This window comes from Carya illinoinensis, chromosome 6 (genome assembly GCF_018687715.1).
Source record: "Carya illinoinensis cultivar Pawnee chromosome 6, C.illinoinensisPawnee_v1, whole genome shotgun sequence".
Taxonomy (NCBI): Eukaryota; Viridiplantae; Streptophyta; class Magnoliopsida; order Fagales; family Juglandaceae; genus Carya; species Carya illinoinensis.
The window spans coordinates 24,233,467-24,258,703 of NC_056757.1; the positions used below are offsets into that span (position 1 = coordinate 24,233,467).

The 25,237-nt window shown below is 35.5% G+C and overlaps 1 protein-coding gene across 5 annotated transcripts; it reads left to right on the forward strand.

The window, feature by feature from the left end:
* The first annotated feature begins 7,410 nt into the window (after positions 1-7,410).
* Positions 7,411-18,780, forward strand: LOC122312711 (homeobox protein knotted-1-like 6). 5 transcript variants are annotated; one of them, XM_043127379.1, is made up of 6 exons: positions 7,411-8,076; positions 8,853-8,972; positions 9,071-9,206; positions 17,896-18,134; positions 18,220-18,239; positions 18,406-18,780. In XM_043127379.1, the coding sequence occupies exons 1-6, from the start codon at positions 7,768-7,770 to the stop codon at positions 18,443-18,445; spliced, it is 864 nt and encodes a 287-aa protein (XP_042983313.1). In that variant the 5' UTR covers positions 7,411-7,767; the 3' UTR covers positions 18,446-18,780. The 5 variants fall into 5 exon arrangements, with proteins under 5 accessions (XP_042983313.1, XP_042983314.1, XP_042983310.1 ...); XM_043127380.1 differs by having other exon boundaries at positions 18,220-18,244; positions 18,406-18,626; XM_043127376.1 differs by lacking the exon at positions 18,220-18,239.
* The last annotated feature ends 6,457 nt before the right edge of the window (positions 18,781-25,237 follow it).

The following is a 25,237-nucleotide window of genomic DNA, read 5'->3' on the forward strand; positions in this document are numbered from 1 at the left end:
TTAGTTCCTTCTTACTTGAATTCAATTTTTCTTATTGTATATCTGACCCCCTCCCCTTATTCACCTTTCGATCATTTGATGCATCTATATTCCTCCTTTTGTATGTAGATGACATTATTCTTACTGGGTCCAATACATCAATCTTGAATAAATTTGTTCATGCTCTTCATCGTGAATTTGACATAAAAGACTTAGGACCTTTGCATTATTTTCTTGGTATACAGGTTACACATAATACTAATGTCCTTTTTCGCTCACAGACTCAATATACCTTGGATATACTACATCGGGCTTAGATGACAGATTGCAAGCTTGTGGTCACTCCCATGACATCCAAATCTAAGCAACTGGGCACTTCTCCACCCTTTTCGAATCTAAAGCTTTATCGCAATCTTGTTGGGGCACTACAATATCTCACTCTCACACATCCAGACTTGGCATTCAGTATGAATCTTGTTGCTCAATACATGCACAATCCATCCCAGGTTCATTATCAAATGGTCAAGCAGATTCTCAGGCACTATCAATTTCAGATTTTAGATCTTCGCCAATTCCACACTTGACCTCTATGCATTTGCTGATGCTGGCTAGGGTGGATGTCCAGAAATGCTTCGCTCCACCACTGGTTTTTGCACCTTCCTCAGTCAAAATTGTATCTCCTGGAGTACAAAAAAGCAACATACTGTTTCACACTCCAGCACTGAAGCCAAATGTTGTAGTCTTGCTCATACTACTACCGAAATGACTTGGTTAGCAACTCTTCTTTGTGATCTCGATGTTTCTTTAGACAAGACCCTTTTGCTCCTCTATGATAACTTTAGCGCTCTTCATCTAACATGCAATCCTGTCCATCACTCTTGAAGCAAAGATATCGACATTGATTATCACTTTGTGCGTGAACATGTTGTGTTGGGTCTCATTCCAACACGTCATGTTCCTAGCTCTCTTCAATTAGTTGATATGTTCATCAAGCCACTATTTCATGTTCAACTAATAGGGATTGCAACCAAACTGAACCTTTGACAGCGGCTCAATTTGCGGGGGCCGAGGGGTGATAAAGAAAGTCCACGCATGAGACACTACCTAAGATAGAGCATACAACTTATGTTAATAACAAAGGCAACCAGGATTCTATCCCTAGAAAAGATCCATCAAATCAGCTATCAAGAATAAAAGCTTCCTTATAAGGAAGTTGGACGTTGACGCAATTAGACCAACTTATATAATTCATAGTTTTCTTTCCTAAATTATGTACAAACATTATTCTTTCCTCACTTAGTTTTGTAACGAACACTTTATGTATATATAGCTCCATGTTATACAATTTTTTATATTAAGGAAAATCCATATATTTTCTCAATCCATTGTTTACTTTCTTTATGGATATCTACGGGTCTGGGGAGGTGTGTAAAACCTTCTAAATATTTTTCAGGATCAAAGAGTAGATTTAATAACTTCTCTCAAGAGTTAGAAAAGCAAAATTGGAGATTGAGCAACTAAGATCAAGCTAGAGAGAAATGGAGGAGACCACCTAGCTGAATGAAGCTAATTTAGAGATGCACTTAAGACAATGACAATAAGAGGAGCTGCAGAGGGAGTTAGCAATTAAGCGCCAAGAATTGTTTCATGAGATATAGATGATGATGTCTAGACAATTTATGCATCCACCATCATAGGAATATTTTTATATATGAGATAATTATTTTGTTATCGTTTATCTACGTGGTTTGATAACAATCTGGACAATTATGTTATTACGGATAACTTAGTCAATGAATTTGAATAGTTGAATGGGATACAAGCATCCATCTCTTATAATCTCCTATATTATTGCAATTAAAAATATATGAATTTAAATAGTTGAATGAGACTTATAATAAGTAGTTTGATAGATTTCTAGTACAATATATATACATATTTAATAGATATATTTATAATATACTAAAACATATATTAGATGGCTTTAGTTTTTGTAATAAGTTAACTATTTATGTACATTAATAAATTAGATTAATAGATTCAGGTACATAATTTAGATAAATAGAATTTTATGTTATGCCATTCGAATATAAACTATATTGTTCAAACACTATATAGAATGTTGAACGAACTTTAATTATGTCCTATTCAACACTAAATTATCTGTTCGAATGAAATCCAGTGTGAATAAATACTTGAATCCTTCCCATTGTATGCATCTTTCAAACTTTAAATCGCCCTTTATCACACCATTTCGAATACCCAACAACCATTCACCCATTTCTTCACCACCACCATTGTCACACAATTTCCTGGCTACTAAAAGGTACTTTGTTTGTCATTATATTTAATATAGCTTGTTTCCACTGAGGTTAGGATCCCATTTGTGGATCCTAGTCCCATTCTTTTATTTTCTAGCCACCACACACAGTGGATAACCATGTGAAAGAGGGAGTATAAACTCAATCACCTTAAATTTTTAGGGGAGAAAATCCATCAATCTTTCAAGATTTATGGGTTTTAGTTTTGGGAACAAGTTGACTCAACAATTGATGTCTTCTCAGGTGCTGAGTTTGAACATCTCCACTAAACGTTCAAACTCGTAAAGTTGCCAAATACTATTTCTTAATGTTCGAACACTAAACAGTAGAGTTCAAACTATTATTTAAAAATGTAAGCACTTTCCATTTGAACCATATATGTTGATTCGGACCACATCATTCCCCACTATGACCACCTATATTGTTCGAATGATGTCAATATTCATTTGAATACCAACCCGAATACGTGTTAGAACACCAACCCAAATAACATATCAAAATCCCACTTTTTCATATACTATTTGTTGTTTGAACGGAGTTTACATTCATTTGAACAACAACTATAATATGTAATTCAAGTTATGTCTTATTTACATACTGCTTGTTGTTCGAACAAAGCTTATATTAATTCGGACACCAACCCAAGTTTTGATTCTAATACAGTTTAAATTTTGTCTCTTATTTGAACGACGTTTCCATCTGTTTGAATACAAAAAAAAAAAAAAAAAAAAAAAACTACTTAAAATACCAGTGTATCATAATGCTTCCAATATTTATTGATCTTAACTATCATATTTTTTAATCCACAAATTTTATATATCATGTCTACTTCTGGATTGAAACGTGCTAGGCCATTAGAGTGAACATCGTTGACTACACTAAATGACCTCCCAGGCCGATACTTATCGAGAGGGTCGTTAAGTTTAGTGATTTTAACGACGTCATGTGGGAGGGCATGGCCCTAGAGTCTATATTGATTGATAGGGGATGGGGTCCCATTTGCAACCAATCCGTGGTTACCTATCTTGACCTAGTGTACAAGTTCTAGTTCTAACATAGAGTCAGTGAGATGGGTGCTGCAAATGAGGCATTCACCTTCATTATATGGAAGGTGAGTATTACATTCTCATCTAACAAAATAGTTGAGATTCTTCACATCCCTCATGAGATTGGTGAATATCTTGCATTGGAAGCGGTTCCCAAATAAAAAATAAAAAAAAGGATGGAACTAAGGAGCTCATGGAGCAAACTATCCCAGAGAACGAGCTTTTCGATAAACAGATATGTCGGTTGATGTTTGAGAATACAACTCCTTATCATGGTGACTAGACCATCAAGCATATTGACTACACACCATTCTTTCAGATTTTGGCGCTAATTGTCACATATAACATAGACTTGAGGAAATACAAATTTCAGTATCAATCCGGCTAGATTCATATTGCAGTTGGCGAGATACTATTTGATTGATCCGTCCCTAAATTACTTGTCTCGGATCAAAGATGAGGCTAAGTACTTGTCCGAAAGTAGTCTGTCATTTGTGCTAACGATTTCTAGACTACTTCTCTCTGTAGAAGTGGAGGTTACTTCGTTTAATCATCGACAATCATAAATTAGCCCAATAATTATCGTCACATTGGGCAAAAGAGCATGCCTCCTCTGTAGTAGGCATGAGCCTAATGAGGGCATGAGTATTCCACTTTTAGGGAAACATACTACCACCACCATAGTAGTTAGACGTATAGAGGAGTTTGTTGATATTGTGCTTATAAAGATTCTTGAGGCATTGTACTGATATTATGCACATAGAGATATATGCTACCATTGCTGATATTTTGCCCACAGAGATCAATGAAGGAATTCTTGAGTTACGGGCGAGCCTTGTCGTTAATATTGAGGGAGCATGACGCCTCTCATTGATTAACATGTAAATAGGGTTGATGTTCATTTAAAGGAAATAGAGTAAAATGGTAAAATAAATGATGTTCATTTAGAGAAACATACTACCACCACAATAGTAGTTGGACGAATAGAGGAGTTTGTTGATATTGTGCTTATAAAAATTCATGAGGCATTTACTGATATTATGCACATAGAGATACATGCTGTCATTGTTGATATTTTACCCACAAAGATCAATGAAGGAATTCTTGAGTTACGGGCAAGCCTTGTCGCTAATATTGAGGGAGCATGATGCCTCTCATTGATCAACATGTAAATAGGGTTGATTTTCATTTAAAGGAAATAGAGTTGATTATTAGGACTCTGAGCATGGAGTAAAATAATTATTAGACATTAACTTTTGTTTTGTTTTGTGACATGTTATATATTTTAATATAGTTTTTTTATTGAGTTAATGGTTTTACACAATGAGGATAGTGTAAAAATGTTTAAATATGATCTTTTTTATATTTAACGAAACCAAAACGTTGTAAGTTCAAACAGAATTTGTGAGTTCAAACAACATTTTTTTACGAGAACTACAATATTTCGATTCCAACAAAGTTCAATACTTTACACCCAAAATATATGCAATTCTCATGCCAAAATGTCCATTTGAACTACTATTAAACGTTCCAATAAAAATTTATGTTAGTTCGAACAGTTGACCATCAATTCAAACAGTAAACATGTCTAGGGATGATAGTTTTTTGTCCCAAATCCTTCTGTTCGACACTTCTTTTGTTCAAACTATAATCATACTCTTGGGACTTTCTAAGACAAATGAAGAATTTTATTCCTAAAAGTAACCTTTTGGGATGAAATTATATTCATAACAAAAGGTTAGATTTGTTGTAGTATATACTAGGGGAGGGTAGTAGGGCCCCACACCCTGTCAGGGCAGGGTAGGGAGGCAAACAAATAAGGTGTTTGCCCTCGCCCCTAGCATTTGGTGTGCAAGGGTAGATTGTAGGTAGCACGCGTAATCTATATATCTTATTCATTAAATAAGTAAAAAATGAGGCAACTTTTCACAATTTGATCCCAATGATTGCTAAGTAGTTTTATTTATTTAAAAGCTCAATTACGTACTAATATTAGAGCTACATTTTTCAATTAATTCAGACCTCTATTTTGGTCATTAATGTGAAACACATAAAGTTTCATTTTGGTGCTTAATTTGATAAAATTATAAACTAATAATTAAATATTTTTTTCCATACATGCGAGGGAAGATTTGATTCTTGGTTTTTTTAGTGAGAAATTAAAGTGTTATCAACTAATCCAAAGACGTTTACAATAATTAAATCATTTTGAAAAGACCTACAAAAAGATATATCTATTAATTTTTGAGGATTTTTCTATTAATTGGGTGTGGCAAAAACTTCTGATAAACCAATTATGGGTGATATGATTTCATAATTTTGTTGTATCTAGATTAAATTTTTTACTTGAAAATAAAACATAAAATGTCACAAAACGTAGGTGAAGGATGAATATTTTAAGTGTATTTTTGTTAGTCATGTCAATTGTCACGTAAGAAATAAACAGAACATCCATAAAACTTTCGTTAAATGGACAGATCGATTTTAAACCATTCGACAGTCATGTCAATTATACCTTTTTATACTATTTCTAAACCTCAAGATCATTTTTAGCGCCCACACATGATTCCATCACTTTTGTGAATCTAAGGTATCTTGAGAGAATGAAAGTTGGCCTATAAGTAAGTTATATAGCCGATTTGGTTTAAGATTTCAATTTCATTGGGATTTTGTAATAATCGGAACATTTAATTTACTGAAAATCAAGTAACGAAAAGGGGCTAAATTTCCTAGCTAGGATGAATATAATCTATACACACATACGTACATATATATATATATATGCTATGAATTATAATCAATACCAATTTTTGTGTTTTCTACTTTCTTGTCCGTACTCATGATTTTTTCCTCACTTTTTTTATTTTTGTCGGAAGAAAAAACTTTAAGGGATGTTTAAAAATAATTTCTATCTCATCTTATAGGCCTTATTTCCTTTGTAAGTATCATTTAAATATAAATATTTTCACACTAATAATTATAACTTTTTTCAAACTAATTATTATAATTTTTTTAAACTATCGAATAAAAAATAAAAAATAATTTAATTTTTTCAAATTTCAAATTAAAAATAATATTATATTCTAATAATATTTAAATTTATAATTTTTTTTATTTAACTTTTTATCTATTCTTTTCTAAAATTTATAAATACTTAATTCAAACAATCTTATTATTATTTATAAACTTTTTCCTCATCTCATTTCTTTGTTTATAAACTATCTTATTATCATGCATCCTATAGACTTGCCTTCTATTGCTTTAACATCGACATGAAGCCCCGCTCTACCCTTGAAATCCGCCTATATATCACGACTTCGCCAACAATCTAGAAATAACCTTGGCAGGTGAAGCCTACGCGTAGAGAAAAGCTTACCAGTACTCAACTCATTCCCAGCTTTACTTCCTATCCCGAGAATGTGACGGGCGAAGGTGTAGAAATCTCTGGCAACTTTACTTCGAATTAAGGTAGTGCAAACCCCTCACGGTTATGTGTTAATGGAATCTTATCTATAAGAGAAATTAAGTAAAAACCAAAGCTTAATATGCGTTAATGTTGTTTACGAGTGTCAATTTGCATGGTGACATTTTTTTGAAGAAGATCAGTGGTGGGGTGGGGAATCAAGGTAGTGTAACGCTCTCACTAGAAAGGGAGAGTGAAGGGCGGGTGAAACATTGCTATTTAGAGAATAGTGGTGAGTTGTTTGTAATTAGTAGTGACCATGATTAAGAAAAGAAAAATGGTAGTTAGAGATGTGAATATGTAATCGTTATATAGTTATTATAAAAGTATTAATAAATATGAAATTTATAGAAAAAAATAATAATTTTTTTTTTAAAATATGTACAAAAATGATACATTTGATGACCATAGATAATATTACTCATTGAGGAAAAGGCTGCCTGTGGGAAGGGGTACGGACAATTTGACTGCGCACACGTGGTTTTGTGTTCTCATTAATGATAGATTGTTAATCAACCCTCTAATATTAATTACTGCTATAATTACTTTAAAGTAAATAAATATATAAAGGGTAAAGAAAAAGTGTAAGACGAAGGGACCCCTCAACCTCCTGAATCTTTCATCCTCTTCCTCTCAAACATCTTCCGCTTGTTTGCTCGCCAAAAGGAGAAAAAAGAGAGAGAAAAGTGCACACCCCACAAGAACAAAAACACTTGCAGTTTCTCTGCTACTCTACTTCCATCAAATCCAAACTCTCTGTCAAAAACAATACAATATTTATATCTATATATAATGAAGATAGATAATTTTGAGCTGTTTACTGTTCGTTATTTTTAAGAAAGAAGTGTCCAAGTACTCCTTGTTCTTGTTGTTTTGCATCATATCGAATTGTCTGCTTCCATCGTTTTACTCGGAAGACGATAGTAGAAGGACAAGGATAGCGAAGGAGTGCTTGGGGATGGATGAAATGTACGGTCTGACCTCAATGGCCGAGTTCTCGGACAACTACAAGACGCTTTTGTACCCGGAAAATCTAATCCTTCCAGCGGCGGATTACTACCAGAGCTTCTTTTCTTCGGCGAGTACCCTCCGCGACAATCGTGTTCCCATATTCGGATCCGACGAGCCCTTCTCGGTAGCATCGGAGGCCGCTTCCATCGCCCCCGAAATTCAACGCGAGGAGGACATGTCCAGCATGATGAAAGCCAGAATCGCCTCCCATCCTAGTTACCCTCGCTTGCTTCAAGCTTACATCGATTGCCAAAAGGTGAATAATAACGACCTCCTCGTCTTTCCTGGTGCAAAAACCAGCAGCAGGTGTAGCTCCTAGTCCTGCCGGATATATAACTATCTACACACAACATATTTTGGTTCTGGTCGCTGGTTTTCTGTCATTTCTTTGTATTTGTCGCCACAAACTACTCAAAAACTTGGTTTTGTTAACCTTATAAAGCATGTTTTTCATTTGGGAATTTTCAAATTTCAATTATATGTAGTTATTATGCGTCTGTCTGGGTCAAGTACTATGTACTACTACAGCTGGAAGAGGAAGTGGTTGTGGAATTTTAAGCTTCCTGTTTGTGGCTTTTAATTGCAACCTACCTGGTGAGGGTACTGTTACACTATCGCTGCTGATATTGGCTTTGATGAAGTTCATCAGGTCCTTTACTATTTGCTCCCAGTTAATTCTAAGTTTAAAGGAGGAATATTAGGAGTTATATTTTTTCTTTTTGAATACATGGCGAATCATGTGTTACGAGCTTTAACTTTCTTGGGATTTCTAAGGGTAGAGAAATCTGAGTCCCTAATTTTGTTGTACTGCATATTTTGAGAGTCTGCAAGTGTGTTTTGTAGATTGGTCTGATGCATGTATCGAAATGATCTACATGGCGAATCATGTGTTACGAGCTTTAACTTTCTTGGGATTTCTAAGGGTAGAGAAATCTGAGTCCCTAATTTTGTTGTACTGCATATTTTGAGAGTCTGCAAGTGTGTTTTGTAGATTGGTTTGATGCATGTATCGAAATGATCTTCTTTTTGAAGGTAGGAGCGCCTCCGGAGATAGTAAGTTTGTTAGATGAAATCTGGCGAGAAAACGGGCTTTCTAGTCGACACGCTGTTTCTTCGTGTTTAGGAGCCGATCCCGAGCTCGACGAGTTCATGGTCTCCCACCTCTCTCTCTCTCTCTCTCTACATATATATAAGCTTTTGTCGTCATGAATTGCTTCCTAAGTTATTTCGCTTTCATTGTATGTCTGAAGGAAACCTACTGTGACATGTTGGTAAAGTACAAGTCTGATCTTGCGAGGCCTTTAGATGAGGCAACCACATTTCTGAACAAGATCGAAATGCAGCTCACCAATCTCTGCATAGGTGCCTCCAATGGAAGCCTTCCCGGTCAGTCTCTCTCTGTCTCTGCTTCTCCGAAATCGGAATTAGGATGCTTAAACTTTTAGTAGTAAGTTATTTCTTAATGAATCGTATCCAAGATTTATTGGTTTTATTGCTGCACAGAATACTGCAATTTATGTTCCCCGTCTTAAGAAACAGAAGCAATCACTATCTATATCCTTCATTGTCTTCACTAATGCGCACGATACCGTGGGTTTCTGCTCACGTTAGCATAGGAAACCCATATGAACGAAAAACCTTCTCTTTCCTAGTACTAGTCTCTGCATTTAATTTTCTTGTTTCCGAAAAGAACCCAATTTACGAAGATCGATAATCCTCGTGGAATTGTAACCAAAAGTATCGGATATGGAAATTATCAGCCAAACAAACAAAAACCCTAGAGAAATAGAGACCCACTTCTTAATTAGATGAGCTAATGCTTCCATACCCACTAATCGTATCTTGGGATTATGACCTACTGGGAATGCTTTTATACAGTGTTAGAACCTTTTTTCTCTTTTCAGTTTATTGTTTTCATTTGAACTGGAGATTCTGATTTTGACGTTTCAGGGATTAGTAATGACTAAGACATATCCAATAGTAGTTTAAATGACAGAACACTGACATTTCATGTTTCTTTCCGTATAATCATTACTGTTGGAGAATCCAGTTTTAAGCTTCTCCCAAATAGGCCAGTTCTTCCTCGCGAGCTCTTCAAATGGGGTTTCTCCCTCTCTAGTGATCTCGATCTCTCTCTCTCTCTCTCTGTGTGCAGACAGATGCTTTTTCATTCTTTGGATTCTTCAGCTTAGAGAATGCATTGGTTAATTAGAAAACCATTTCGAAAGCTTCTATAATGTTACCATACTCCAATAATGTCAATGACTCAAATCATGCTGATGTTGTGGATCATTCATATAAACTTAATTAGATGAGTTCTAATTATTCTTGCAACACATGGCTCTATACATATCAATGGAGAAAGTTTATGTTAGTAGATTAATAAAGCTTATAGGATCGCTTATATACCCTTAGTTGTCATCTTTGAAGTAACATCTCTATGAAGTTCATGCATGTTGATTGAATACGAGTCATCCATTAACGTGGTTTTATTTCTAGTTACCAATTATTGAGCAGTATAGAGTTCAAATGTAAAGGGTTGAAATTCAATAATTGTATTTATGTTACTAAACATGAAAGAGTTCTCATTTTCACCTGAAAAAAGTGCCAAAAAATTGGAAAGATTTAAATGTCTATATTATGAGAAGAGATACAATCGTAATTTGTGTAAAGTTAAAAAATTTATATCATCTACATGGATGCTCCTTGTTAGAATTTAAATTAAATCATTAGATTCACATGTCCACAACAATTTAAACTTTTGGAACAAATTATAATTTAACATGATGTTAGAGTATAAGTCCAGAACTTGAATCCTAATTACACGCTTTACATCCTATTTAATTAACTATTCAACGTGTTGTCTATTTATTAAGGCATAGAATGGCTCATACGTGAAAAAAGTTATAAGTTAAATAATTAAATCCACTTCTTACAAGCTTTTTCCGGCATTTCAATTAGCAAACCGAAAGAAATGAAAAAAATGGCTAGCTTTTGTTTTATCATGAATAGATGCGGAGGAAAGAGTGAGATGGGGGTGGGATTTTATCTCTTTCTTCATGTTATATGAAACCCATCATTGAGCCTTCCGTTTTGTTTATTAATTTGCTGCTTAATCTACTTTATAAAGTAAGTTAAGTACTTAAAGTACACCAGATTAGAAGGAAAAAAGTACTTAAAAGTATACCTATGTTCCTTTTATTTCAGCATCTAATTTGTTAGATCTTTTGGGAAGGGTACTTCTCTTTGATATGATTGGATGGAGCATTGTCTGTTCTCTCTCTTTTCTAGCACAAATGATTAAAAACTGTAAGACACAACATGTTGGTGTCTTTTTATTTTATTGCATCCATTTAATACATCTGTTGTAAATTACATGAGCCTGCCAAAATTTTTAGTTGACAGTAATGGCATGCATTGATGCCTGGTCTGGTTGCTTTATTATGGTTTCGAGTTCCGATAGAGCATGAGGAAACCATTACAGATGATTGGACCTGGAAAATAAACATTGGGATTTGTCCAACGGCTGAAATGCTGCTTGGCAGCTAAAGTTACATCTAAAATACTTTCTTGGAAATTGTTTTGGGGTAGTTTGAAAGTAATTTAACCAACTTAAATGGAGTTCATTCAGTTAGTCATTCTCATTATCAACAAGAAAAGATTGGCACACGAATCTTACATATCAATTATCATGTGAGCATACCTGGCCGTGATTTTTAAAAGGACATTCTTACCTTTGGGCTTGATGATTTGATGCTGCTTTGTGTTTCCTTGCATGCAGTTAATTTTAAAGTTTGTTGATTCTTAGTGCCACAGACTTGCTATATGGTTAGTTATATAATATCTGAAACATAGTCTTTTGCAAGAGAGTGATTTACTTGTCATAGATTTCTTATTTCAAGTGTGGCAAAAAAGGATGCTGCGATTTCCATTCGCACAGGAATGGATCTCTTGCCATTGGCATGGGTATAGCTGCATTTTTTTTTTCTTGGTGAAAATGGTAGGAGGGGACAACTGGAGGTCTCCTTATAATCTGCGCACGACTATATTAGTAACTTGCTAGGAACTGGATCGGAGGGCCCTACATGGCTGGAAGCCACATGCACTCCATCAAATCAGGTTTGAGCCATAACCTAAATCACAGCACCACTAGGAACTTCAATGAATCCTTAGATGAGTAATCTTAAAAGTCTTGGATGAATCCATATTCGAATTTGGACCCAAGACCTAGCGCATGCCAAACCATATGAGAGTAATAATCCAAAGAACATGAGCACCACCCTTGGTGGCTTGTATGCAGCCTTATTTGTTCCATAGATAGTGCTGAAGATATTTTATGATATTTTGCTAAAAATATGTAAATAACGGTAATCTGGTTAGTTTTGTTTGGCTGCCATCATTGCTTTTATTTGGAAGTACAAATCAACTTTTTGTTGATGCTTTATAATCATTATTATATTTGACTTTCTCTACCTTTGTTTTCGTGAGTTTTCTAAATACCTCTTTTGCAAAAGTATGATTCCTTAAGTTGCCAAAAATACAAGAAAAGGGATAAATTTTTTTCAGACATCCGACCATTGCAGATGTCCAGACGTTGGACATTCTATAGGCATATATTCACGTGGTTGGATTGTTAATGACCTATAAGAGACGTTTGCTTCTCTTTACAAACTTTTAGCATTTGGAGGGCATCTTTCTTATTGTTGCTTACTGGCAAGTTGTTCCCATTCTTTGGCCTTCTTTTCATTAATGAATTCATTTGTGTACTGGGCAATAGTTTCATTAGCATTTACAACCTCTGCTTTTAGGTCATTGTAAGATGGTTGGCATTCTGGGTACGAAAGAGAAGCTTTGTTTGATACGATATTAGGATCTCCTTTGTTTTCCGACGTGCATGATTGTAAAGTCCCCAGAGTCTCTGTGATATGTTGCTGCATGCTCTTGCATCTTCAGTAATGTTATCTTTAAACCGCATAATTGTAAAGACATGTCAGCTTCTGTTAGCTATTATCACTCCTGATATGCGGGTGAAATAGGACAGTACCCGTTACAAACGAAAGTAGAATAATCTGCATTGAATTATTTAACATCCTTGTAGTACTAGGAATTGAAATGTCTCGATACACATAACAAGGAACTCTCGTCCTTTTCCCGATGGCGGTTTGGAAATCTTGCACTTGTCATGTACTTGCAATATGATGCTCACATATGATACGTACTACTTGGACGATAACTGGAATTTGGTTAACTCTTATCCTTTACTTTGCCCATCCATGGTTTAAGCAAGAGCTGCATTTCAGAGACAAATCTAGTGTTCCAATAACTACAATTCATATACTAATTTCCTGTATCCCTCTCTTTTTTTGGTTGGCAAAACAATCTTTATATATTGCATTTGTTTATTTTTTGTGCTGGCATTAGTGTTGTCTTTGTTAGTCAGGTAGTTCATATCCCAGGTATTTGTCTTTGCTGCATGCAAGGGCACCGCGGATACTACAACCTTTAGCATTTTGTCCCCCAAGGGTTCCATTAACATGGCACAGTTTAGACGGCCCTTTGCTATGATTGAGTTAATCTTCTTTAAAGTGCGGTAGAGCCCTTGTTCTGTACCTTTTTACTTTTTGCAATTGGGCAAAATTCTAGAGGTAGGGGTTTTCTTCTTTTAGCATATTGTAGAATAGTGCTTATGCTTTTTCTTCCTTCCTCTATTTTTGGGTCTGATCTCCGATGTGTCTGTGGCTCTCCTTCAAAAAGTTTCTACAACTAGGCTCAAGTGATTTGGTAAGTGTGTGTGATCGCGAGGTGTCAATAAATGTGGGAGGGGATGGATAATAAACGTTCGATGAAATTAAGCTTTGCTATTAAAGCCCGGGTCGAGCGGGTGGCCAAGGAGTTCCCAAGTAAACTCACATGGACGCCCGTAGTTTTCGCTGCGATGTACAGCTTTATGGGGGTAAGAGAGAGAGAGAGAGAGAGAGAGAGAGAGAGAGTGTATGTATCTGTCTGTCCGAGTTTTCTCATCCCCACGCACTGAGCTTTCTTCTGTCTACACTGCTCCTGCTCACTGCTTGACTGTCAATCCCATGGACATTTAGTAGTTGGACCTCGTGGGTCTTCGCGCTTAATGATGTGCATGGCACGTGCCGCATTTCAGGTTTCAGTTGGGGGAGGTGCAAGGCCTCCACCACCCCCACCCATTCCATCTTGTCGTTTTTTGGGTGTAGACACTTTTGACGCTTCTTTTCCTCTTTTTTGAGTTCACCCTATAAAAAAATCAAGCACTTTTCCACTTTAGTAGTCCGCTTTCATTGTGTCTGGCACCCTCGTCAACTCTTCTCGCTGCGTTAAAAGCTGTACTTTGATGGTCTGATTTCTCTGGGCATGCAGTGAAGAGAGGTCCAATTCTCCATAGCTAGGGTCATTTTTTTCATCTGTAGACTTGCATAAAGTCGGTGATAGCGCTATCAGAATCAAACAGTTTATTTCGGTTCATTGGGTAATACTATCGAACATATAATACTCGTCGTCTGCATCACATTGCGCCACACGCAGTGGGGTCTTGGGGAGATGGTGAGGTTGACCATACTGATTGATGAAGTGATTCAGACAGAAAAACAAACAGGCAGGGTGTGTGACGAGGAGTGGAGGGCGTGTGGGGTGCTGGTTTTTCACAAAATAATGTAAAAATGTAATACAAACGTTAAGAGTAGATATCCATATCCAGCAATCTAATCTCATACCATCTTCTTGAAGCTCACTCAATGGGACTGACAACCGACGCAACCATTCACTGAGAGTGGCCCCACTTTATCCCTTTTTATTTTCGTTTGCCACCTAGGCGTGGGGTGTGCAGTGTACCCTTCTCTTAGGCTGTCAAATCCTTGTCTGCTGGAGTATCTGTCAGAAAGGATGTATGTGGGTCTATCTTTTACCAGCTGCCCTCCCCCCTTCAATGTCTCTCTAGGTATAAGTTAGTAGGGCAATGATACAACTCTTCTTAGGTCCAATTCACACTCAACCAAATCATAATTATCAGGTCAGTTTTAATTTTTAAAAATTGTATTTGCTTTTGTAGAAATACATTAGATTAAAAAAATTATATAAAAGTAAATTTATAAATTAATATAATTTTATAAAATACTATAGATTATAAAATTACTATTATTATAAAGTAGATCGAAATATATTAAGTTACATTAATTTATAAATTTACTTTTATTTAATTTTTTTTTTATATTTATAACAGTTCTCATAGATTAGTTATACATCTATATCTTGTCAATCTCTTGTTGAAAGATTGATGGAAGAAATTGACAAATGTTTCTAATTGGGAGGTTTTTGAAGTCTAGATACTAATTTTGAAAAAGTTGAAAATTAAAATTTCTGGTTGGAAACTCTGATATTGATTCTGTAATTAATTCTAATAATTTTGCACGTTGGTGATACAATGTATGGTACTCTTATTCTATTTTCATCTCATTTTGAATTATTTCAATGTGATTCAAAAGTTGATGGACAACTCCACTTCATATTGTGATAAAGAGTTGAATGATTGTGTAATGTGTATATATATATATATATATGTATATATTTGTGTGTTTAGTTTATTCTGAATAGGGCAAAGTAATTTTGAAAAGTCGATATCGAAACGATTTAGGTGTAGTTTAGATACTAAGGTGAGATGAGATGATGTGGTTTTAAATGAAAGTTGAATAAAATATTATTAGAATATTATTTTTAATATTATTATTATTTTAGGATTTGAAAAAGTTGAATTGCTTATTATATTTTGTGTGGAAATTTAGAAAAAGTTGTAATGCTGAGATAAGATGAGATGAGATGAAACTATTTTTGTATCAAAACTAAGCTTTAAAGTATTAAAAAAACTATTTTACAAAGTCTTCTTAGGTAATATTATGTGCATGTTATATTAAGGTTTTTTTTTTCTTTTTATTTTTTAATTCTCATATGGATCTAATATTTTTCAGTTGAAAATATTATTCCGTCGAACTATTTGTAAGCGCAAAATTATGATTGATTGTTGAACGATAAATGTTTGTGAACAAGCTTGAATTAGGCTCAAAGCTTGTTTGAAAATATTAATCTATGTATAGATATATATGCTGGTACGTCATATGTAGTATAAAGGTATATCAATAAGCTAACTAATTAGTTAATCGACACACTAATTAGTGTATCCAATATATGGTAGTTAATATGTTAGCAACATTATATTGCTAACATATATCTCTAACATGCTAACTTATTATCTGTTATTGCCCATATGCATTATTAACATATGTAACTTCTTTTAATATGTTACTAACATAATGTTGATAATTAGTAACATTTTAGTACGTAGTAGTTTATACCATCATGTTAAACTTTAAAGTTCACAAAGTAAACTACTAGCTGAGTTCATTCAAGCTCAAGCATTCGACTAGATTATAATTCAATTTTTGAGTTGAATTCAAACAACTATTGCAGCTAGCTGACTTAGATGAATACCGAAATCTCTATTCTGTGTTCAGTATAAGTTCGGGCTCTTAAGCAGAACAGTTGAGTTTGGTTCGAGCACCCATTATCTACTCGAACTCAAATTGTTTAGACCCTTACCTCTGCCACGTGCTTCCCATCTCTTATGTGTTCTGATTCTTGTCGAGTTGTTCTCTCTCTCTCTCTCTCTCTCTCTCTCTCTCTCATGCACTTCCACGGTGTCCCTCTACGTATCTTCACAAACATTTTCATTTTTGGTGGAATTTTGACGCTATTCTGATTTCTTGTTTATGACCATTTCAACCTGGTAACATGTCTTGAGTCAAAATTTGATGGCTTTTGTTTGAGATTTTTCCACATTTGGGTCTAGACCAACCAATTGCATCCTTTATGCACCAATCTGATCACTTTTACATTTTTTGAATCCGCACTATCCAATCTGAGTACTTTTTCCTTTCACCTTGAGTTTTGAGGTGTTAGCATATATATGTACTCCAATATTTCACCAAATACATTTCTAGTGAGTGTAACAGATAATCCTGTCGACTAAGACGTAGGTCTTTTGGTTTTGGTGCACGGTGGGCATTGGCTTCCAAGACTGAATCACTTTAATTGTCTTTTCTCTTCTCTTTCAGTTTGTTTTCTTCAAATTTTATATTGGATGTGTACGTATATTAAATTCCCGTACAAATATCTTTGCACTTGTGATTACCATGGGACTTGATAACAAAATGTCTGCAAGATTAAAGTGACTTGCAACTTTAACTTTAGTACCTTCCAACTTTTCCTATGTGAATTTAAACAAGGTATCAATGCTCCTCCTTTCAGAATTGGCAACTTGTTGAAAGATCTTCATGCATTATCCCCCTCCCCTATCCATAAGGCCCTCAACTTTTGCCTTCATGATATCTCCTCCATTAAAGTCACCCTCTCAAGATATAAGAAAACTAGACTTTTCCGAAGACTTCACTCTCCAAGCGTAGTCTAACCTCTTCAGCACCCTCTAAGCCTTGTAACTCCTGCAGCGAAGTCCTCTTTTGGCATTTCACATTACTGAAGATCTGCTTGTTCCAAGTCTTCAAATCTCTCTTCAAAGCTTTCAATTTATCTCGAGCGTTGTCTTACCTACCAAGATAATGGCTCTCAGTGCTCTGGATCTGATATGAAGTCGTCCATCTTTGTCTAATCATATCCACAAAGACATCAACGTTTAGCTACATATTCTCAAATTTAAAATGTCTCCAACTCCCTTGTATACCTCCACAATCCAACATGATGGGGATTTGGTCTGAGCATATCTGAGGTAATCTTTTCTGGCATAAATCCGAGAAATGCACCTCCCAATTGGGGGAGACAAGGTTTTCACATGGTTTTGCATTGACATGGGAAAAGTAAAAAATTTCAACCTCCGTTTTCTTCTCTTTTTTGTAAGGAGATAGTCGCAATGCTTTACACTGCCTTGTGTGGATTTCTTAAAAGAGTTTCATTATTTTCTTGCTTCTTTTTTGGTTTCAACTGTAAGCATGTGTACTGGATTATCTTTGTTCTTTTTTTAATGTTTTCGGAATCATCTGGCCAGATGAAGCTGCTGTATCATCTGGAGAGGATTTTAGTGGAGGCGAAGTGGAGATTCAGGACAGTAAACAGAGGGTAGAAGACCAAGATCTTAAAAACAGGCTTCTACGTAGGTTTGGCAGCCACATTGGTAGCTTGAAGCTGGAGTTCTCAAAGAAGAAGAAGAAAGGAAAGCTACCAAGAGAAGCAAGGCAAACATTGCTTCAGTGGTGGAATGTTCATTATAAATGGCCATATCCAACGGTAAAACATCTCTTTAAAATCCATATATGTAAACCATGCAATTTCATGCAGCTGACATTTATCTCAAAACTTGCATAAACACCAGACACTACATGGCAGATCTTGGTGAGGTCTCTCTTCGATCTATACTTTATATGGCACCATTTTGTTCTTTTTTAAGCATGGATATAGGGTCTGAAATCTTCTTTGTATCAAGTATTTAGTTGGGAAAATTGCATAACGTTTTAGATTGATGGACTAGTCTGATGATTTGCTTTACTTGAACATTCAGGAAGCTGATAAGATTGCGCTTGCTGAATCAACAGGCCTAGATCAGAAGCAGATCAACAACTGGTTTATAAATCAACGAAAGCGTCATTGGAAACCATCTGAGAATATGCAATTTGCTGTTATGGATAATCTTTCAGGACAATTCTTTGCAGATGATTGACATTGATAATGTACATACTCGAATGTCTCCCGATATATAATTTAATGCTTGTGTTGGTTCCATGTCTATGTAAAATGGAAACTTGACTGCCAATGATATATATATGTTTAACTTGCTAGCAGAATTAAAGGAAAAATAATTGTATTTATCTTCATGTAAATTTGGAAGTTGACCGTAGCTGATCATAATGGAAATTCTTACATGATTTTGGTTGACAAGAACCCCCTTTGTCCTAGCATCTCATCGATTTTGAATTTTGATACGTACTTTGTTACCAATAGACCCATTGGATGTTCCCATTGACGTGCATGAGTAGGAATTTATTGGTGCACTTGTAACTGCTGAATCACAAGCCGCATCTCAAGTAACGGAAACAACGAAAGTTACGGAAATGGAAGTTGCAGAAACATAGGATACGGAAATGGAAACCTACGGAAAAGGAAGCTATCAAAACAGAGACTACTGAAATGGAAATTGCTATCAGTTACCACAAATCAAGCATAAGAGAATCGCATGCATAAATTTTGGAATTTGAATTTTGTATTTAAAATTTGAATGTATATAACATATCTTCATTTGATTGTAATATATATAGAAACACTTGTACGTAAATTCATTCTTTCAAAGAAAAAGAAACAAATGTGCTTTTCATCCATTCTTTTCTAAACATTTTACATGGTATCAAGCCATTAGACCAATGTCATCTTTTTGAAATTTTTTTTCCCCCCCTCTCTTTATCATGCCTGCAGTTCAGCCCACTCAACTCCCTCTCTTTAATCCTACTTCCTTCCTCAATATTACTAAACTCAACCGTACTAATTATCCCACCTGGAAGGCTACCATGCTTCCCTATCTGAAAGGCCAAAAATGTTTTGGCTACCTCGATAGTTCTCTCAAGCCACTGTCCAAAGAACTTGTTGCCGACAATGGCGCCACGACTCCAAATCCTCTTTTTGATGTTTGGGAAACTCAAGATAATTTAATTCTTAGTTGTCTCAACTCCTCTCTCACTGATGAAGTTCTTGCGTAGGTTGCTCACTGCACCACTTCTCGTGAAGTGTGGCTTGCTCTCACATCCTCTTTTGCCTCTCAATCCAGGGCTCAAATCATTCAAATCCGTACTCAACTCTCAACAGCTCGAAAACAATCAGACAGCAAGTGAATATTTCTTGCATATTAAACGTCTCACGGACAACCTCGCCATTGCTGGTCAACCCTTGAACACTGATGACACCCTCACGTATTTACTTGCTGTTTTGGGACCAGAATATGATTCTCTTGTCACTACCATCTCTGCTCGCGGTGAGTCACTGACAATGGAGGAGGTCTACTCTATGCTTCTTACTTGTGAAGCTCGAATAACACACCACTCCTAGATTCCTCCAACCATGAATTGTGTCAGCCAATGTAGCTGCACGCCATTAGAATTTTTCTAGTGGTCGTGGTAGCTCCAGTAGAGGCCGTGACTTTGGAGGCTCAAATCGTGGCACTGGTAGAGGTAATTTCTCACCCCGTAACTCTGACTTGTGGTGCCAACTATGTGAAAAATCTGGCCACACTACCTCTAGATGTTATAAGCGCTATGATCCCCACTTTCTACCACCACCACCACCACGTCGGACTGCACAAGCCAACCTCTCCACCACCCAAACTTAGCAGCCGCCTGAACAAGAGTGGCATGTTGACTCTGGAGCAACGCATCATCTGACCAACAATTTCAATAATCTTAATGTACGTGGCGAAGAATATGTTGGCACTGATCAAATCCAAGTTGGTGATGGTCCAAGTTGGTAACATGTCTTTATCCACACCTTCAAAATCATTTGTTCTTGATAAAATTCTTGTTGTTCCCCAAATCACAAAAAATCTAATCTCTGTTCAACAGTTTACTCGAGATAATAATGTTTATTTTAAGTTTCACAACAATTTTTTTCTCATCAAGGACTACTCGGGGAACATCCTTCATAAGGGCCATAGCAAAGATGGGTTGTACTGCCTTTCTCATCCCCTTCAACGAGTTTCCATCTTTGCCTTCGTCAGTGTTCGTATTTCCATTTCTGATTGGCATCGTTGACTAGGACATGCTAACTTTCAAACTGTCAATAATGTCTTAAATTCCAATAAAATTTATGTTGATGTCAATAAAAGGCAATCTGTTTGCCCTGATTGTGAGATGACCAAAAGCCACAATTTGCCTTTTGCAAACTCTGTTAATCATGCATCTCGACCTTTAGAACTAATTTTTTCAGATGTGTGGGGACCAAGTGCTGTTACCTCTAGCTATAATTCTTGTTATTATGTTTGTTTCTTGGACGATTGTACAAAATTTATTTGGCTTTTCCCCCTCAAAAATAAATCTGAAGTTGAAAATATTTTTCTCCAATTTCAAACATATGTTGAACGGCACTTTGATGCAAAAATTAAAGCGGTTCAAACCGATTGGGGAGGTGAATTTCGCCGACTCAACACTTATTTTAAAAATTGTGGAATTGAACATCGTATTGCTTGTCCCTATACTCATGAACAAATGGGTTCGGATGCTAAGGCTATCGATGCATTAATTGGCACTTTATCAACTATTTTTCTAGTTAAAGATCTTGGGCACCTGTCTTTCTTCCTTGGTGTTGAAACGTTGCGTACAGGTAATGATTTATTCTTAACTCAGCGCAAATATATTGGTGATTTATTACGGAAATTGAATATGGACCAAGTAAAACCATGTAAAACTCCAATGGCAACCACCTGCCATCTGTCTAAACTTGAAGGTGCCGATTTTTGTGATCCTCAACTCTATCAGAGTACAGTTGGCGCATTGCATTACCTTGGTTTTACACGTCCAGACATTGCTTACAGTGTTCATCATGTAAGCAAGTTCACTCATCAACCCAAAGAACCTCATTGGCAGGCGATGAAGCGAATTCTTCACTACCTTAAGCATACGATTTCATTCGGCCTTCACTTCTCTAAACAAAATGATCAAGCTCTTCATAGCTTTAGTGACGCTGATTGGGCAGGGAATAGTGAAGACCATAGAAGTGTGGTGCTTACTGTATTTTTCATGGCAAAAATTTAGTCTCATGGAGTTGTAAACAACAACAAACCGTGGCAAGAAGCAGCACTGAGTCCGAATACAAGTCCCTGTCCAACGCTGCCGCTGAGCTTCAATGGATTCAATCGATTCTACATGATCTATATAATTCTCTTCCTAAATGTCCAACGTTATGGTGTGATAATATTGGTGCTACATATCTCTCATCCAATCCAGTGTTTCACGCCCGCACCAAGCATATTGAAATCGATTTTCATTACGTGCGTGATCAAGTCCTACGGAAGAAGCTTCAAGTTTCATTTCTATCCTCCAAAGACCAGTTATCAGACTTGCTCACCAAAGCGCTGAATGCTCCTCGATTCACTCTATTACAAGCCAATCTTCAATTGCAGGATCTGTCATTTCGATTGCAGGGGGATATTGGTGCACCTGTAACTGCCGAATTACAAGCCGCATCTCAAGTAACGAAAACAATGAAAGCTACGAAAATGGAAGCTGCAGAAACAGAGGATATGGAAATGGAAAGCTACGAAAAAGGAAGCTATGGAAATAGAGGCTACGAAAATGGAAATTGCTATCAGTTACCACAAATCAAGCATAAGAGAATCGCATGCATAAATTCTGGGATTTGAATTTTGTATTTAAAATTTGAATATATATATAACATATCTTCATTTGATTGTAATATATATAGAAACACTTGTACGTAAATTCATTTTTTCAATGAAAAAGAAACAGAGGTACTTTTCATCCATTCTTCTCTAAACATTTTATAGAATTGAACCTAATTGGTCTATTATGAGTCCTGTACATGGAAGATATAAGTACTCCAATATTTTGAATGATTAATTATAGAAAAATAGGCTATAGAGGATTGATGAGCTTCACTTTAATATTGTGTGAAAAGTTTTAAAGAGAACACCAATGGCTACAACAAAAAGGTGTAGTAACATGGATTGTAGTGACTAGGGGCACCAAGATGGTGTCTGCTTTGATACCTAGTAGAAAATTGTACGTGAAAAGACTTAAGAATTCAATGTGTATTGACAATGTATAGGGTTCACCTATTTATAGTGTAATCAAACTTGTATGATAAAGCAAATTAAACCAATACCTAAATATAAAATATTTGACCTAGAATATTTACAAAATATTACGATATTATTATTAGAATTTTAGAAAAGATACTAATCTAATTAAGGTAGGTAATACATGCTAACATCCCCTCAAACTTAAGATGGCAAAGTCAACTAATGTTTGGAAACAATATTATCCAATTGATCGGGTGGATGAGATTTTGTATAAATATCAGCAAGATTATCTTCTAAGGCTACCGAGCAACGATGCAAAGTGCCTTGCTGAAAGTGTGACGAACAAAATGACAATCTATCTCGATATGTTTGATACATTCACGAAAGACATTATTATGAGCAATCTGTCTAGCACTATGGTTATCACAGTGAATGGAAGAACTAGTCTTTTGATGAATGCCCATGTCTGCTAAAAGCCATCTAAGCCACAATAGTTTAGAAGTGGTGTTGGCCAATGTGTGATACTCAACTTTAGTACCAGATCGAGACTTACTGTTTCATGTTACACTAATATCTCATAGATGTTCCAAGAAAAAACAAACAATAACCAATGGTGTAGCAGTGATCAGTGGGATCACCAACCTAATCAGTATCAAAGTAAGCTCAGAGCCACATATTCCAAGAAAAAAACAATAACTAATGGTGGAGCAATAATAAGTGGGATTACCAACCTAATAAGTATCAAAGTAAGCCCAAAGCTCAAGAGGAGTATGAGAAGAAGTTAAGTCCATGTAATAAAGTGCCCTTGTGATATGAACCGAAGGAAATGGAATTTCTTGAACCCACAATCAATTTGAAAACTCATCCAAGAAAGTCAAAATCAAGTCAATGGAAGAACCTAAACCCATTGAGGAACTTGTTTCAAGAACCTAGATTATATTAAAATCTAAACCCGTTGAAAAACTTGTCTCAAGAACCCAAACTACGAATGAGGAATGCCACAAAAATTGTGATTTACTTTTGATAAGTTCAAAAGTTCATTCAAGAATAAGAGAAAATAAACTCAACTCACAATGAATAAAATTCATCAAATTTCATAAACTTGTTAAAATGTGGCTACAAAGAGTATTTAAATATGCCTTCCCAAAACAAAACTCTAGCAAAAAAAATATGAGTCTTCCAAAAATATCCCTAGTAAATAGTACGCGGCTACAGTACCGCTATAGTAACTTAGCCTTTTAAAATCCTAGTTCAACAAAATAAAAACATATGTGGGCCAAACATCTTCAAGCCTAATTATTCTAAACTAATTCCTATGACTAATAAAAAAACCCTTTTAATGAGTTAAACAAGTTCAAAACCTCAATCACATAAACTTAATAATAGGCCCAAATAATAAATTCTTAAATCTTAGGTCATGTTGTTCATAGTTCGTATTACGTGGATCAAAACTAGATCTCATTCTCTCAAGCCTATCTTAAATATTGGGCTTTTGTTAACTTCATTCCAAGTGGCTTGCACCAATCTTTGCAAACTAAGTCTAACTTGGTGTCCATCATTCCTTGACCTTCCTAGCTTTTAGTATTGTAATTGCCTCATCTGGAAATTGTAAAAGATCTTTAAGACTTGGTCCACCTTAATGCCCATCATTCCCCATCTTTTCAAAAAGATTCAACCTCGAATCTTTACCTACATCAAAGGGAAAAAGATTAGTAATATTGAAAATAGCAGACACATGATACTTACTTGGAAGATCCATTTTATATGAAGTATCATTAATTTTTTCAAGAATTTGAAAAGGTCTATCCAAGTTACTCCTGTTATTAACAAGAAAAAGTATCAAAGTTAAAAGAGTAAGTGGATTAAAACCATAAACAATTTCAAAAGAAAAATAAGAAATAGTAGTATACCTAGTCCTCTTATATGCAAATCCTAATAATGGCAAATATACTCCTGCAAACGTTCATGCAACAAGTCAATAAATGACAAATGATACTCCTACAAACGTTCATGAAACATATCTGAAGTCTTCCTTACACCAAAATGATCACTCCAATTATATACAAAACTCAATGAATAGCAAACAATACTCCCACCAATGGTCATGCAACACGTTTAAAATCTTCTTTATACCAAAATGTTCCAACAAACCACATCATTGCACAAACATCTCATGCATATGACTAGTAGGCTCACAAAGTCTATTCTTTTTAAACAAATACCAATCTATTCTATAGCACTTACCAAACAATACTTTCTCACATGTTCCATACACATTAGCAAAGTCATCATCATTAACATGTCATTTCTTATTATATTCAAATCTCAATAACCTTACATCTAAAATGAAGACAATGACATTCCTTCTTGCTAAAGCATCAACCAAAAAACTTTTCTTATCTTGTGTGTATTTGATTATATGAGGCAAAGTCTCAATACATTCTTCCCACTTGACATGCATTCTAGTCAACTTACCTTGTCTCTTCAAGTACATCAAGAACTCATGTTTTTCAAAAAAAGATCGGGTAGGGATTGTCGCACCTGGAACAAAATCAATGTAATACTCTATCTCTCTAATAGGTGGCAATCTACT